At 43.3% G+C, this 15,650-nt stretch overlaps 1 protein-coding gene across 2 annotated transcripts in view; it reads left to right on the top strand.

Moving 5' to 3' along the window:
- The window catches only part of ryr2a (ryanodine receptor 2a (cardiac)), a 355,011-nt gene that overhangs the window by 151,468 nt on the left and 187,893 nt on the right, over window positions 1-15,650 (top strand). For both annotated transcript variants that reach the window (XM_061705277.1, XM_061705276.1), the window contains exon 46: window positions 1,319-1,451. In XM_061705277.1, the coding sequence (XP_061561261.1) occupies window positions 1,319-1,451 (133 nt within the window). The remainder of the gene's footprint in view (window positions 1-1,318; window positions 1,452-15,650) is intronic.

Below are 15,650 nucleotides of genomic sequence, written 5' to 3'. Positions count from 1 at the left end.
ATGTCTCGTGTTTCCAGTGTATTTTAATAATTTATTTTTACTTGTCACAAGCATAAAAAGTAGTTACAAACCCAACACTCTGCCTTAACTTTGATATTAAGTATTGTAAAACCAGATTGTTTAGATAAGGCAGGTGTTTGTTGAGCAGTATTAGGAGTGATCTTGTACAAATTTCGCTTTTTCTTTTCGCTTTAATACGGACAAAAGAATAATTGATTAACTGATTTTGTCAACTGTGGAGAATTGATTGTTAATTATTTGCTTCTTTAGACAATGAAGGTAAAGTGGACTGTACTAATTAGTTGCAACCAGCAGAAGCCCTGTGGATTCTGTCCCACTTAAAAAAGAACAACATGACTTTGGGCTTTGGGAAATTGATCTGGGAAACAATATTCTTCTCAATACAACACACGGAAACATAATTCAGAACATTCGGAGAGAGTATACCCCTTCCTTTTATAAATCATATTTTAAAATAATGTCTTCTCAACTCAACTTTATATCAAGGGCACTTTAATAACAACCTCAGCTCTAAAACGTGCTATACATAAAACAGAAAACACAATAATTAAAATAATAATAATATCCATCCGTTTTCTTTTCCGCTTATCCTCACTAGGGTCGCGGGAGTGCTGGAGCCTATCACCGCTATCTTTGGGCGAGATGCGGGTTACACCCTGAACTGGTCGCCAGTCAATCGCAGGGCACATATAAATAAACAACCATTCGCACTCACATTCACACTTACGGGCAATTTAGATTCTTCAATCAACTTACCACGCATGTTTTTGGGATGTGGGAGGAAACCGAAGTACCCGGAGAAGACCCACGCAGGCACGGGGAGAACATGCAAACTCTATAGAGGCGGGTCCGGGATTTGATCCCTGGTCCTCAGAACTGTGAGGCAGATGTGCTAACCAGTCGTTCATCGTGCTGCATAATAATAGTAATAATGATAAAATAATAAATCAAGGAAATATTTTCTAATTAAAATATTTTTAAAAAAGCTCCCTTTCACATTGGCATTTTGCATACAGGAGGTGCAGTTTTATTACCTCTAGTTGCGCAGCCTACATGTGAGATTGTTGATGAGAGAGAGGAACATGATTGAAGTCTTCATTGTCTGCAGTCTACATGGACAACTAATCATTCGTTTTGAAATTTAGTCAAATGCCCAAAATGCCCTAATCAAACCGTACGTTGCCTGATCTGACATACAAATGATATTCAAATATGAAACATCACCCAAATTATTTTAGATTTGATTTAAGTTTAATGTAACATGTTAAAAAAAATCATATTTTGGTTTGTTTTGCAGGAAATTACCTTTCCTAAAATGGTGGCCAACTGTTGTCGTTTTCTTTGTTACTTCTGTCGAATCAGCCGTCAAAACCAGAAAGCCATGTTTGATCATCTCAGCTACCTGCTGGAGAACAGCAGCGTTGGCCTTGGTGAGTGACTGTGTATGTATGCAGGGGGGGGTGACTTGTTATTGTTTATCAGTCTAACTAGGGCTGCCCAGACTGTAACGATATGCGACTGATCAAACCCCAAAGTAGACACAGAGAGTAGCTCTTTATTGCAATAAAATTCCAACAAAAGGTGCTACTGAGTATGTAATGTATGTTCAACAAAGTACAAAATAAGAAAACTACTAAACTATTACAAAAAAAGTGCTACCAATAAGTAGGGAAATTTATATTAAACAAAGTACAAAAATAAAACTAATAAATGTAAAGCACTACTAGTGTGGGGACAATAGTAATATACAAAGCACAAAAGAAAATACTAAAAAAAAAGCTCTACTAACAAACAGGGAGAATAGCAATCAAAGTTTAACAACCAACAACTAAATGAGGAGGAGAGCCAGGTGGGATACCAAGAAAACACCAGAACGTATGGATAGAAATAAGCACAAGAAACATCTAACTTGGAGGAGTATCCATTATGGGAGTGAGACAGAATGTAGCAGAGCAAATGGCAGACAAAGGAACGATCTGGTATTTTCCTTGTGTGGCTGCAGAGCATGAGATAAGGAGCTGATTATAATAGCTCCCAGGTGTGCAACTGCTTGCTTAACTCCACCCTGCGCCACCTTGGGGAAACTTAGAAAACAAACTGAGAAAAGCTAACTGACAAAGCTCACATAGAACAGAGTTGATCAGTGGACAGTAACACCCCTCCTTGGAGCATAACCTCCTTGAAACATCCGACTCCTGGGAATGGAAACCATTAGCAACCACAAATGTAGACATTGCTGTGGCAGAACATATGCGGGGTGTGTGTGTCCAAGTAAGGTGTGTTGACCAGGAAGCAGGATCTCTATGGCATACTCAGCATATGGCTGCCTCCAGGTCTTGTTTGGCCAGCTCCTTCTGACCATTGATCTGAGGGTGGTATCCCGATGAGAGGCTAAGTGGCCCCCAGGGCCTTGCAGAATGCCTTTCATTGTGGAAGACCGGGAACCAGCGAAGTTCCTGGAGGATGGGCTAGTAAAGGGGTGGGTTTTGTGATTATATATGCAGGAGAGTTCTGGACCAGTTGAAGCTTATGCGAGGGACTTTTCAGGAAAACCAAAGAGGAGAGAGTTGCATTCGTCAATACGGGAGATGACAAGATTGTGGACCAGGATAGAGACACTATGGAAGGTGAGGCAAGGGAGGAGTCAGTTGATGTTGCGCAGGTGGAATTAAGCAGACCGGGTTAAGTTATTGATATTCAAATAGAATGATAGTGTACTGTTGAGTATGACACCCAGACTCTTCAACCTGAAGGGAAGGGGAGACTAATGAGCAACCTTCTGGGATGGAAAAGCTTTCAACTTTGGATAATGTAGATTTGGTGCCAATTGGAGAATTTGTGTTTTGTTGCTGTTTAATTTCACGAAGTTAGAGTTGATCCTATGAGCTAAGTTGTCTGGGGCTTTATGGCCCTGGCAGGGTCACCCATGGCAAACAGGTTCTAGGTGAGGGATCATACAAAGCACGGCTCCAAAAACCCCTATGACCAGTACAACAAATGGATTCAGGTTTCCCTTGCCCGGATGCGGGTCACTGGGGCCCTCCTCTGGAGCCAGGCCCGGAGGTGGGGCTCGAAGGCAAGCACCTGGTGGCCAGGCCTGCACCCATGGGACCCGGCCGGGCACAGCCTGAAAGGGTAACATGGGTCCCCCTTCCCATGGGCTCACCACCTGTGGGAGGGGCCATAGAGGTCAGGTGCAGTACGAGCTGGGCGGTGGCCGGAAGCGGGGACCTTGGCGATCCGATCCCCGGCTACAGAAGCTGGCTCTAGGGACGTGGAATGTCCCCTCTCTGGCAGGGAAGGAGCCCGAGCTGGTGTGTGAGGTCGAGAAGTTCCGACTAGATATAGTCGGACTCGCCTCCACGCACAGTTTTGGCTCTGTTAACAGTCCTCTCGAGAGGGGTTTGACTCTCTTCTACTCTGGAGTTGCCCACTGTGAGAGGTGCCGAGCAGGTCTGGGTATACTTATTGCTGCCCGGCTCGGCGCCTGTACGTTGGGGTTCACCCCGGTGCACGAGAGGGTAGCCTCCCTCCGCCTTCGGGTGGGGGGGACCGGTCCTGACTGTTGTTTGTACCTATGCACCAAACAGCAGTTCATAGTACCCACCCTTTTTGGAGTCCTTGGAGGGGGTGCTGGAGAGCGCCCCCACTGGGGACTCCATCGTTCTGCCACTGGAAGGAACTCAGGATACAAGCGGCCGAAATATGTTTCCTCCGCAGGGTGTCCGGGCTCTCCCTTAGAGATAGGATGAGAAGCTCGGTCATCCAGGAGGATCTCAGAGTAGAGTTGCTGCTCCTTCACATCGAGAGGAGCCAGATGAGGTGGCCGGGGCATCTGATTCGGATGCCTCCCGGACGCCTCCCTGGTGAGGTGTTCCGGGCATGTCTCACCGGGAGGAGACCCCGGGGACGACCCAAGACATGCTGGAGAGACTACGTCTCTCGGCTGGCCTGGGAACGCCTCGGGATCCCCCTGGAAGGGCTGGATGAAGTGGCTGGGGAGAAGAAAGTCTGGGCGTCCCTGCTAAAGCTACTGCTCCCGCGACCTGACCTCGGATAAGCGGTAGAAAATGGATGGATGGATGGAAGTTAAAGTTGTTCCAGGAGTTAATATCTGATAAGCAGGAAGTGAGGGAAGAGGGATGTTGGGTTTGCAGGAGAGGTAGAGCTTGGTGTTATCCACGAAGCAATGAAAGGGAATACGGCAAACTGTTCGGGGGGGGGGGGGTAGATGATGAGAGCGATGGTCCCTTGATAGAGCCCTGGGACACACCAATAGTGACTGGGGAGGAGGGGAAGGCTGAACAGAACTTTAGCTGAATTAACCGAGTGTGGTCTTTAAGGTATGAGTGGAACCAATCTTGGGAGATGTGGTTAATGCCAATGGAGGCAAGTCTATTCAAGAGGATAGGGTGTGAGATGGTGTCAAAGGCCGCACTCAGGTCAAATAGAATGAAGATGGAATGTGAACCTGAGTCAGCTGCAATGAGGAGATCAATGGTGATTTTCCTTAGAGCAGTTTAAGTAAAACTGGACTGAAAAGGCTCATAGACCTATTATGTGTTGAATAAGAGTGGAGTTGAGTGGTGACCATTTTTGATGATAGACGGTGGATTGGAAATGGGGCAGAGGTTATTATAATTTTGGGGTCTGAACCAAGTTTTTTTTTCAGAATAGGAGGACAGGCGGTTTCGAAACCTCATGGAATGATACCGGCGGAGAGAGAAAAGTGTATATTGGCAGAAATGAGGGGAAGCAGTGAGGAGAAGTGGGATTTGACGAAAGTAAGGGAGGGTGGAGGGCTTTGATTTACAAACCCCCATTCCAATGAAATTGGGACATTGTGTAAAATGTAAATAAATACAGGATACAATGATTTGCAAATCATTTTCAACCTATATTTAATTGAATACACTACAAAGACAAGATTTGTGTTCAAACTGATGAAGTATTGTTTATTTCTGCTAACATTCTCATGTTTAATTTGATGACTGCAAGACATTCCAAAAAACAGCTGGGATGGGCAACAAAAGACAGAGAAAGTTGAGTAATGCTCAAAAAACACCTGTCTGGAACATTCCACAGTGAACAGGTTAATTGGAAACAAGTGAGTGTCACGATTGTAGTCGACAAACACATTTCTTTTAAAGAAAAGCTGAACTCACCTTATATAATCGCTTAAAAACTTAGTGAGGGATATTGTACGATTGCTGCAGAATTGTAGCCTGTTTTGAGTTATTTATTCATCATATGTTGTGATGTAATGTTTTATGTAAATATGTGACTATATCACATTGTAAAGTTTGATTTGTATAAGGGAGGGGAGGAAGGAAGGCTGGGGGAGTCGGGAGGTAAAAAGGGGACATGGTTCAACTTACGCCTGTCCTATAAGCAACTTACCCCACGCATGGGGTAATTTGAGCCACACGAAACATTTTTGGGACCGGCTATATCATTAAAATTGTTATGTTCACATTGAATCTGCTTGTTTCTCTCTCTCGCTCTCGTACATTGCAGACGCTTTTTTGCTCGCTCTGCTTGATTCGCTTCTTTTTACATTTTTTCTTCTGAAAAATTCGAAGGAGCGACTCCTGGATATTTTTAAAGCTGTGGGACTGTACTTTCTTTTGTAGATAGTCAGTAGTTGCTATATTCCAATATTTGTCTGATACCCTCTCACCATTACGTGAGCATGGCCTGCTAATTAGCACAACCTGCTATTAGCAACAAGACCAGCAATCAAGATGCCTCCCTTTTCCACTATCACGGACTGCTGCAGATGATGTCAATCCTAGAAATGAAAATTCACCGTCTTGAAGTGTATGTGGACGTAAATGGACAGTTGGGGAATGAAACCACTCTACCGATGTCTCAAAATGGTACGCAGAAGTGTGCTAAAAGACAGCCACTTATCTCAAAAAAGAAGATGGGTGTGGACTGTGGAAATGGTAACGGACCATTCAGCAGTTTTCCCTGGAATTTACTGGGAGCAAACCCCAAAGATTTGGGACAACATCTAAAAGGGAGGACACAACACCAGCAGATGACCGATGAATCCGGCTGGCCTGCGTTGCGGGCTGCTTCAACACCGAGTGAGTGGCCGTGGACGGTCGCTACAATGAAAGGCAAGGAAGAAGGCCGCGGGTCAATGCAAAACATTGACATCAGACTTAAAAATAGATTTGAGCCACTTTTACAAGACCCTGGCCATGAATGCTCATCCCCCACCACCCCTGAAAGGTATGAAACTATATCATACAACAATAAAATGGCACCCCAAACGTTAATAGTTGGTGATGGCGCTGTCAAGGATGTGAAACGTTATTGCAGTGAGAAGAACACCAATGTACTGTGTTTTACCAATGACATGGTGTCTGATATCTCGAAAAACAATCCTGGAGAACACTAATCAGCACCCAACTGTGAAATATGTCATTATACACACAGGGGCCCCAGGATGTTTTCAAGCAGCAATCAGAGGTACTGAAGCGAGATTTCATTGATCTCCTAACAAAAGTGCAATGTTTGGATGCTGTGTTTTTATGAGTAGACCTCTCCCACTTGTACGATTTGGAGATGAACGGTTCTCTCGGCTCAGTCACTTAAATAAGTGGCTCAAAGAAGTGTACTGTACTAACCGTGAGTTTCATTGACAATTTCTGCATTTTTTTGGGAGCGCAGACATCTTTCTGTCTAAATAGACAAGTGTTAAGGTATTGGCTGCCAATATTTTTACTGTGTACGTCATTTAGCAGTTTAAAAAGAAAACACTGGCCTTGGTGACACGGCTGAAGGACAAAAAGATGCAGTTGTTCCCAAACAATCGGAGGAAAAGGGAATAAGGCGACACGAGGCGCAGAAGGATTCATCAGCGTCACCCAAACAATTGGAGGAGCGAATAACAAATGAGTTGAGCCAGCACGTTGAATCTCCCAAACCCCTCCATGCCCCATTGGAGCAAAGCCCAACACAAAACTCATTCTCCATTTGCCTAAATTCTCTGCTCGGTGTGACGGACAGGATGAAGACTATTGTCAATATTGGAATCCAACGCACACCACACCAAGATCTTCCTCCCATCCCCCCTCGCCTGAAACCACCATCCACTAAGATGCAAAGGGCCCCTCCTCCACTCATGAAGAACCTTATCTGCAAATCTGACAGATATCTGTGGGGTCTTTTCAAGAATAAGTCAGACCCCTAAGGAGATCAGGCAATTTTGATCCCTGTAATTATAAGAGACAGAAAGTTGGTCAAAGAAATATGGCACAAAAAAAGTATAACTACAAACTTAGTGAGGATAAAATGTGAATCTATCAAACCTTTCTCTACAGTTATCTCTGCGATACGAGCTCTTTTCAATAGCAGGTCACTGGGTAATAAATCGACGTTGATTAATGACATCATTACAACCTATGAGCTGGACTTTTTGTTACTAAATGAAACGTGGTTAACAGAAAGCAGCTGTAATACCATTTTAAATGAGGCAACACCAGCAAAAAAAAAAAAACAAAAGGGAAAAAAGGCGGTGATATTGCTGTTATTTTTAAGTCATTATTTCAGTGTAAAGAAATTAATACTGGTGATTTTAGCTCTTTTGAATATCTCTGTTTTTTAGTTAAAGGTGACCCAAAGGTTATTGTTTTAATAATTTATCGGCCTCCAAGATAGAAAGGAAAATTTATGGAGGACTTTTCAGAACTGCTGTCAGTTATTTGTACTGACTACTGACTATTTTGTCATAACGGGAGACTTTAACATACAGGTTTACAATAACATGGAAAGAAAATCTAAAGAACTCTCTGCTATACTAGACACATTTGACCTCTCTCAACATATTAAGAGTCCAACCCACACTCAAGGGCACATCTTAGACCTGGTCATCTCTAAGGATGTTGAAATTCTATCAATTGACATGAAGGATATGGCTATTTCTGACCATTTTTGTGTATTCTTTGAATTACAGATTCTTCCAAAAGTTCAGACAACCTCTATGTCTATTAAGAAAAGGTACATAAATGAGAGTACTGCCACTAAGTTTATAGAGACCATTGCTGTGTCACAAACTGTGAATGCTAAGACTTGGATAATGTCACCTGTAAAATCTCAAATGTCATGAATGCTGTCGCTCCTATTAAAACTAAGGCAATCTTGAGGCGACCTAAAAACACTGTGGAGGAGCACAATGATGGTAAAGACCTAAATCAAAGTGTAGGAAAGCAGAACGCCAGTGGAGAAAAACTAAACTCCAAATTGACTATGTCCTCTACAGACAAAGTCTTTGTAATTTTAACCAAGATTTAGTCAGTGCTAGACAGCAACACTTTTCTGAAATCATCAATGAGAACTTCAACAATACTCGCACTCTGTTTGCTGTGGTTGACAAGCTCACAACCACACTGAATCAGATACCTCCAGAACTCCTAACAGCAAATAAATGCAATGAATTTGCTTATTTTAGTGGAAAAAATACAACCCATCAGGTTAAATATTACCACAAATCAGCAAAATCATACAATGATACTACATCTGAAGCCAACCGGGAAACACTCTATTACCATGTCAGAATTTGATACAGTTGGCCAAAAAACTGTAGAGAAAACGGTTCAGCAGCTGAAACCATCAACGAGCTGTCTTGACTCAATAACATCTGACTTTTTCAAAGCTATTGTGAAGTCTGTGCTAGCTGATTTGCAGCAAATAATCAATTGCTCACTTCAGTCAGGCGAGTTTCCTAAACCTCTTAAAGTAGCTGCCATTAATCCTCTTCTAAAAAATAGAACACTGGACGCTTCAATGTTAGCAAGCTATAGACCCATCTCATAGCCAAGATTGTTGAGAAAGTTATTTTTAATCAACTCAGCAATTACTTAAAAATAATTTTTGACAAATTTCAATCAGGTTTCCGAACTCATCACAGGACAGAATGATATAAGTTTGAATACTGACTCGGGAATGGTGTCAATTCTGGTCTTGTTGGACCTCAGTGTGGCTTTTGATACGGTAGATCATAATATACTGCTGAACAGGTTGGAAACGTGGGTAGGACTAAATGGTTCAGGGGATGGTTCCTTCCTGAATGAACGGAGTTATTTTGTAACCATTGCAAGTGTTCAATCTCATTCGATGGCAATGACCTATGGGGTCCCTCAAGGGTCAGTTCTTGGACCCCTCCTGTTCAGCCTGTATATGCTACCCATGGGTCAAATTCCCCAGAACTTTAATTTTGACTATCATAGCTATGTAGATGGCACACAGTTATATCTAGAAGTGTCTCCAGATGACTACAGTTCAATTGAGGTGTTGTGTCACTGTCTAAAACAGATAAATAACTGGATGAGCCAAAATCTTCTTCAATTAAATCACAATAAAACTGAGATAATTGTTTTGGCAGTAAAGAAAAGAGGATTGCTGTTAGTAAATACCTGGATTCACTCTCTTTAAAAACCAAAGACCAAGTCCGAAACCTTGGTGATCTGATAGATTCTGACCTGACTTTCAACAGTCATATCAAATCAATTACTAAAACTGCCTTCTACCATCTGAAGAACATATCCAGAGTGAAGGCTTGCATGTGTCAAGCAGACCAGGAGAAGCTCATCCATGCTTTTATCTCAAGTAGACTTGACTATTGTAATGGTCTTCTGACTGGACTGCCTGAAAAGAGCATTAAACAGCTGCAGCTCATTCAGAATGCTGCAGCTCGGGTTCTGACCAGAACAAAGAAGTCGGAGCATATTACTCCAATTCTAAAGTCTTTACACTGGCTTCCAGTCAGCTTTAGAATATATTATATATAGTTTTATATATATATAGTATATAGTTATATATAGTTCTGCTACTGGTCTATAAATCACTAAACAGTTTAGGTCCTGAATACATGAATGAAATGCTAATGGAATATAAACGTAGTAGGGCTCTGATATCGACAGACTCAGGTCAAATAGTGGAGTACAGAGTCCAAAGCATACATGGTGAAGCAGCATTTAGGTATTCTGCTGCACACAAATGGAATACGTTGCCAACAGAAGTGATGTCAGCCCTAAGTGTGCATGTTTTTAAGTCCGGGTTAAAACTCTTATTTTGGCCATGCTTTTTAGAGCATTTCCACTTTTAAATTATATTTCTTGCACTGTACGCTGTTTTAATTGTATTTTATTTTTTTTGTAAAGCACATTGAATTACCTTGTGTATGAAATGCGCTCTATAAATAAATTTGCTTTGCTTTGCTTTGTTTGTAGGAGGGCGCAACTTCCTGAAATATACATTCATACGTTTATTAGTTTGCCCAACAAATAAATAAAGAATTTAGTTTACCTTGAAGTGGCGGCTAAAGACTACAGCTTATACCAAGTGATATCAGGTAGTTCTAAATGTTCTACTACTACTACTACTACTACTAACACTACTGTCTGCTGAAAATAAATGAAAAGAAACTTAGAATTTTGCATTTGGGACTTTTTGGCACTTTTTTTTTTAAACCTGTCCTGTTCAGCAGCATGGCCTTGCAGAATGGTGGATCTCTATGCCTTTGTGCTGGAACAGCTTTGCTGTGCAACAGGGGAGTTTCAAATACTCCCCCCGCTTATTTTTCCTTCCATCCATCCATTTTCTGTACCGCTTATCCTCACATGGGTCGCGGGCGTGCTGGAGCCTATCCTATCTTATACTATCTTCAGGCGAGAGGCGGGTTACACCCTGAACTGGTCGCCAGCCAAACGTAGGGCACATATATACAAACAACCATTCGCAATTTAGGGTCTTCAATCAACCTGCCAAGCATGTTTTTGGGATGTGCTAGGAAACCGGAATGCCTGGAGAAAACCCATGCAGGCATGGGAGAACATGCAAACTCCAAACAGGTGAGGCTGGATTTGAACCCCCGCGTGCTTATTTAAAAATGTTTTACAATTATTATTCTGATGTTTTTTTAAACTGCAACCAGACAGAAAAGGGTTTTAAGGGAATAACGGAGAGACAGAGTGGACAAGGGGACTAGGGGTGAAAACCACAGCAGAACTATAGTGAGACAGTCTAGATGTTTGAACACAAGTAACATTTCAACAGTCATTTGTAGATTGGGGGGGCGGGGTTTAGGGCACCCGGTAAGGACATGCAATATAACTACAGAAAAGGTCAGGACAGGATGTGGGAAAATGAGTAAGGCAGTGCTACTGTCGAGTGGTGCGGTGTATAATCCAGTATAACCTGTGTTGATATTAGTGATCCCAGCACAAGTAATTAAAGTCTATAGTGTGTAGCGTATATTGGCGTTTGGATAAAATGTAATTTATATAAGAAAAAAAAGCTGGAAGCGTCGTTTAGTATTATTTTACGCTTAGCGAGATAATCAAGCTATTTTGGGTTCCAGGTCTCTTTTTTCTACATGTAAAATTTAGGAAAGAGTGACAAAAAACTTCTTATCAGTCTCATAATGTGAAGGTTGCTACATTTAGGAAATACAAATTCTAGATTACAGAGGCTACATTATTAAACTCAAAACACACACAAAACACAACAAGGAGTGGAATTTTATAGAATATTTAATGGAATCTTCTAGGGATCTATAGGGAAACACACAGATGGGTCTAACTACAAAAAGGAAACACGAATCAGAATCAGATTCAGAATCTTCTTTATTTGCCAAGTATGTCCAAAAAACCCACAAGGAATTTGTCTCCGGTAGTTGGTGCCGCTCGAGTACGACAACAGACAGTCATTTGACAGAGAACACTTTTTGAGACATAAAGACATTGACAAAAAACAGTCACTGAGCAATAAAGGGTTGCTAGTTATCTGGTAATGGCGGTAAAAAAAAAATTGACAATTGTGCAAAAAGATGCAGAGTCCTCTAGCACTTAATGCAGTTAGAAAGACTGATATTGCAATTGTCCGGTGCAATGACCATTGTGCAAAGGGTGCCGAGACTTCAAGCGAGTAGTGCGATAATCCGGGACAATGTTGATTGTGCAAATGTTGCAGATACTCCTCAATCAATGTGCAAATGGAGCAGATGCTACTCTGGCATGAGTGGCCAGTATTGGTCAACAACAGATATGCAAATAGTGCAGCGTGGCGAGACTACTACAGTGAGTGCAGGAGTAATGTATAATTGGCCCCACAGAAATGTGACAACAAACTCAAGACAAAAAATTGCCAGCATGTTGTAATGGAATTGTAGGTTAGGTGTTTAAGAAGTTGATTGCAAGAGGGAAGAAGGTGTTGGAATGTCTGCGAATTCTAGTTTGCATTGATCGGTAGTGTCTACCTGAGGGAAGGAGCTGAAAGAGCTGGTGACCGGGATGTGGAGGGTCCGAGAGGATTTTGCACGCTCTTGTCTTAGTTCTGGCAGCGTCCAAGTCCTCAAGGGTGGGTAGGGGGATACCGACAATCCTTTCAGCAGTTTTGATTGTCCGTTGCAGTCGCAGTTTGTCTATTTTTGTAGCAGCACCAAACCAGACTGTGATGGAAGAACACAGGACTGTTTCGATGACCGCTGTGTAGAACTGCCTCAGCAGCTCCTGTGGCAGGCCGTGCTTCCTCAGAAGCCGCAGGAAGTACATCCTCTGCTGCGCCTTTTTGAGGACGGAGTTGATGTTGGTCGCCCAGTTCAGGTCCTGAGATACTGTAATTCCCAGGAACTTGAAGGTCTTGACAGTTGACACAAGGCAGCTGGACAACGTGAGGGGCAGCTGTGGCGAAGGATGCCTCCTGAAGTCCACGATAATCTCTACAGTCTTGAGCGTGTTCAGCTCCAGGTTGTAGCCGCACCACAGCTCCAGCCGCTCCGCTTCCTGTCGATATGCAGACTCGTCACCGTCCTTGATGAGGCCGATGACAGTGTTGTCATCTGCAAACTTCAGGAGTTTGACAGCCGGGTGCGTTGAGGTGCAGTCGTTCGTGTGGAGAGAGAAGAGCAGCGGAGTGAGGACACAACCTTGGGGCGCCCCAGTGCTGATGCTGCGTATGGATGAGGTGGCCTTCCCCAGCCACACCTGCTGTGTCCTTTCCCTCAGGAAGCTATATATATCCACTGGCAGATGGCAGGTGAGATGCTGAACTGGAGAAGCTTGGATGAAAGGAGTTCAGGGATGATGATGTTGAACGCTGACCTGAAGTCCACGAACAGGATCCTCGCGTAGGTCCTTGCACTGTCGAGCTGTTCTGGGATGAAGTGCAGTCCCATGTTGATCATCATCCGCAGACCTGTTCGCTCGGTAGGAAAACTGCAGGGGGTCCAGCAGGGGACCTGCGACGCTCTTGAGGTGGCCCAGCACGAGCCGTTCAAATGACTTCATGACCAAAGATGTCAAGGCGACAAGCCTGTAGTCATTTAGACCCGGGATTGTAGGTTTTTTGGGGACTGGAATGATGGTGGAGCCTTTGTAACAGTATGGTACTTCGCGCAGTTCCAGAGATCTATTGAATATCTGTGTGAAGACTGGAGCGAGCTGGTCCGCGCAGGCTTAGAGGCAGGATGGGGACACATGGTCTGGGCCTGCCGCTTTGTTAATCATTTGTTGTTTGAAGATGCGTCTCACATCCTGTTCGTGGATGGTTAACACATAAGTCTGAGGTGTGATAGTGGTCGGTGGTGCGGCTGGGTGCGTGTGGGGTGTGAAAGTGTCCTTTTCAAATCTGCAGTACATGGTATTCAAGTCGTTGGCTAGTGTGCTATTGTTCTCAGTTTGGGGGGGATCGTCGCTTGTAATTTGTCAGCGATTGGAATGCATGGCAGACTGATTTAGAGTCGTTAGCGCTAAACTGTTTTTCCAACTTGGCTGCATAGTTCCTCTTTGCAATGTTAATTGAATTGAATAATGGTGAAATGAATGAAAAGGGAAATAGGACATTGTGTGTTGCTGAGCTAAAAATGAAAATGTGAGTGTTTAATGTGTTGAGTCAGAGCGAGAGATTACAACTTTGGAACTTGTGTGAAGCTGATATTTTACCCCGAAATTAGTAGGCACTCATCTTGTACATTCCAGCAATGCTTGTGCTGTACTCATGATTGTAGATCCGTGGGTATTTGGGGTGGTCTGTCTCAGTCGTCTCGGGAGGAACGGAGGCAAGTTTGGTTGAAGTAATAGGATGCACAAAAAAAGAACAAAAACAGGTGGGTGAAGAAAAAGGGAAGTTGTTCGTCATGCTTTGGTTGGGAGAATACGACCGTCTCTCTTCCTGCCCTTCCAGGGACTCGCGAGCAATTTCAGAGTGATCACGCTTGGCTGGGAACGTATCTGGTACTTTTAGCAGCAACTGCTCTGATCGCCTAGCGGTAACCCACGTAGGCTGGGAAGCCAAGTCTCCATCCCAGGCTTGTGCTGGCCGAACCGCGTGTTCGAACAAAGAAAAGGGGTGCGGGGAAGGGTGGTAGCACGGCAGACCCGTTCCTAGGTAATCCTCAGCACGAAACACAGGAGAGCAAGACCCAAGAGAGAGAGAGAGAAGAGGCAGGAGTCAAAGGTTAAATACCCAGGAGGCGTGTCGAAGAGACAGGGGAGACTGAAGAAGACCACACCCATCGACTTAAATATTAGTCTACAATTTAGCCATAAAAAAATGGTGTAAAAATCATATATTAATATAAAATACTCCCAACTTTGTACTGTTAATCATAAATCAAGCACATAGAGTGATCAGTCATTTATCTTCAGTTAAAGAAATCTCAAATGAAAGTCCACATTGCAGTAACTCTCAAACACTAGCGGGTGTCGCCTGTGTCCCAGAAATTGTTCCTGGTGGGTGTTGGGTGGCGCCTTGCGTGCAGGTTTTAATATTAAACAAATAGTTCATTGCTGTATTTGCGTTCCTTAAAAAGGCGGTGATTAAACATAACGTCTGGGAGTAATAGTTCAATCTGTGGCATGGCATAATCTATCGTTGTCGATCTGTCCCAGCTTGGTCTTATTGGAGAGAAGATCTCCCAACCTTTTGGTTGCTATCTTCAAAACAAGGAAAGGAGTCTTTGAAGACTGGAATCCAGATTTGACAGGAAACCGCTAATTAGTTTAACATTCGTACATTCTTTCCCAGGCATAATGCACTTTAATGTATAATCTTCCCGGCCTTGAACATCGCCTAGGATACCAAGAGCTGCCATAAAACCGGCCTAGGGAGAATTTCAATCATTTACAATCATTGTATGGTGCAAAGCCAAAAACGGTATACCGATTTAACTTTGCCGTATTATTATTAGGGGGACAAAGCACAAGAAATGAGGGAGACGAGGAGGTATACGGCGGAGGATCAAATATATTGACCTGAGCGACAGTCGCAAGCTTCCCGCACTACCCACGGTCCTTCTCTACAACCTGCAATCTATCTGCAACAAGTTACATGAGCTGGAGGCCTGGGTTAAACTTACTACACAAGGAAAGGTTTCAGTTTGCTTTCACTGAAACCTGATTTGGTAAATCAGATCGGGATGAAGAACTGTCATTAATTATTTAGGCTTGATAGGTCACTGGAGCTCATGAATTCGCATCGCGGTGGCGGCATGCGTTTCTATGTGAATCAAAGGTACTGAAACACTGTCATCGTATGGGAATCAATATGTACTGGCTGACATCGCACTGCTGACCATCTCACTTAGACCTTTCTGTTTACCAAGGGATTTTCAGCACTTC

Source organism: Phycodurus eques, chromosome 19, assembly GCF_024500275.1.
Source record: "Phycodurus eques isolate BA_2022a chromosome 19, UOR_Pequ_1.1, whole genome shotgun sequence".
Taxonomy (NCBI): domain Eukaryota; kingdom Metazoa; phylum Chordata; class Actinopteri; order Syngnathiformes; family Syngnathidae; genus Phycodurus; species Phycodurus eques.
The sequence above is the reverse complement of the archived record's forward strand: the minus strand, read 5'-3'. Positions and strand labels throughout refer to the sequence as shown.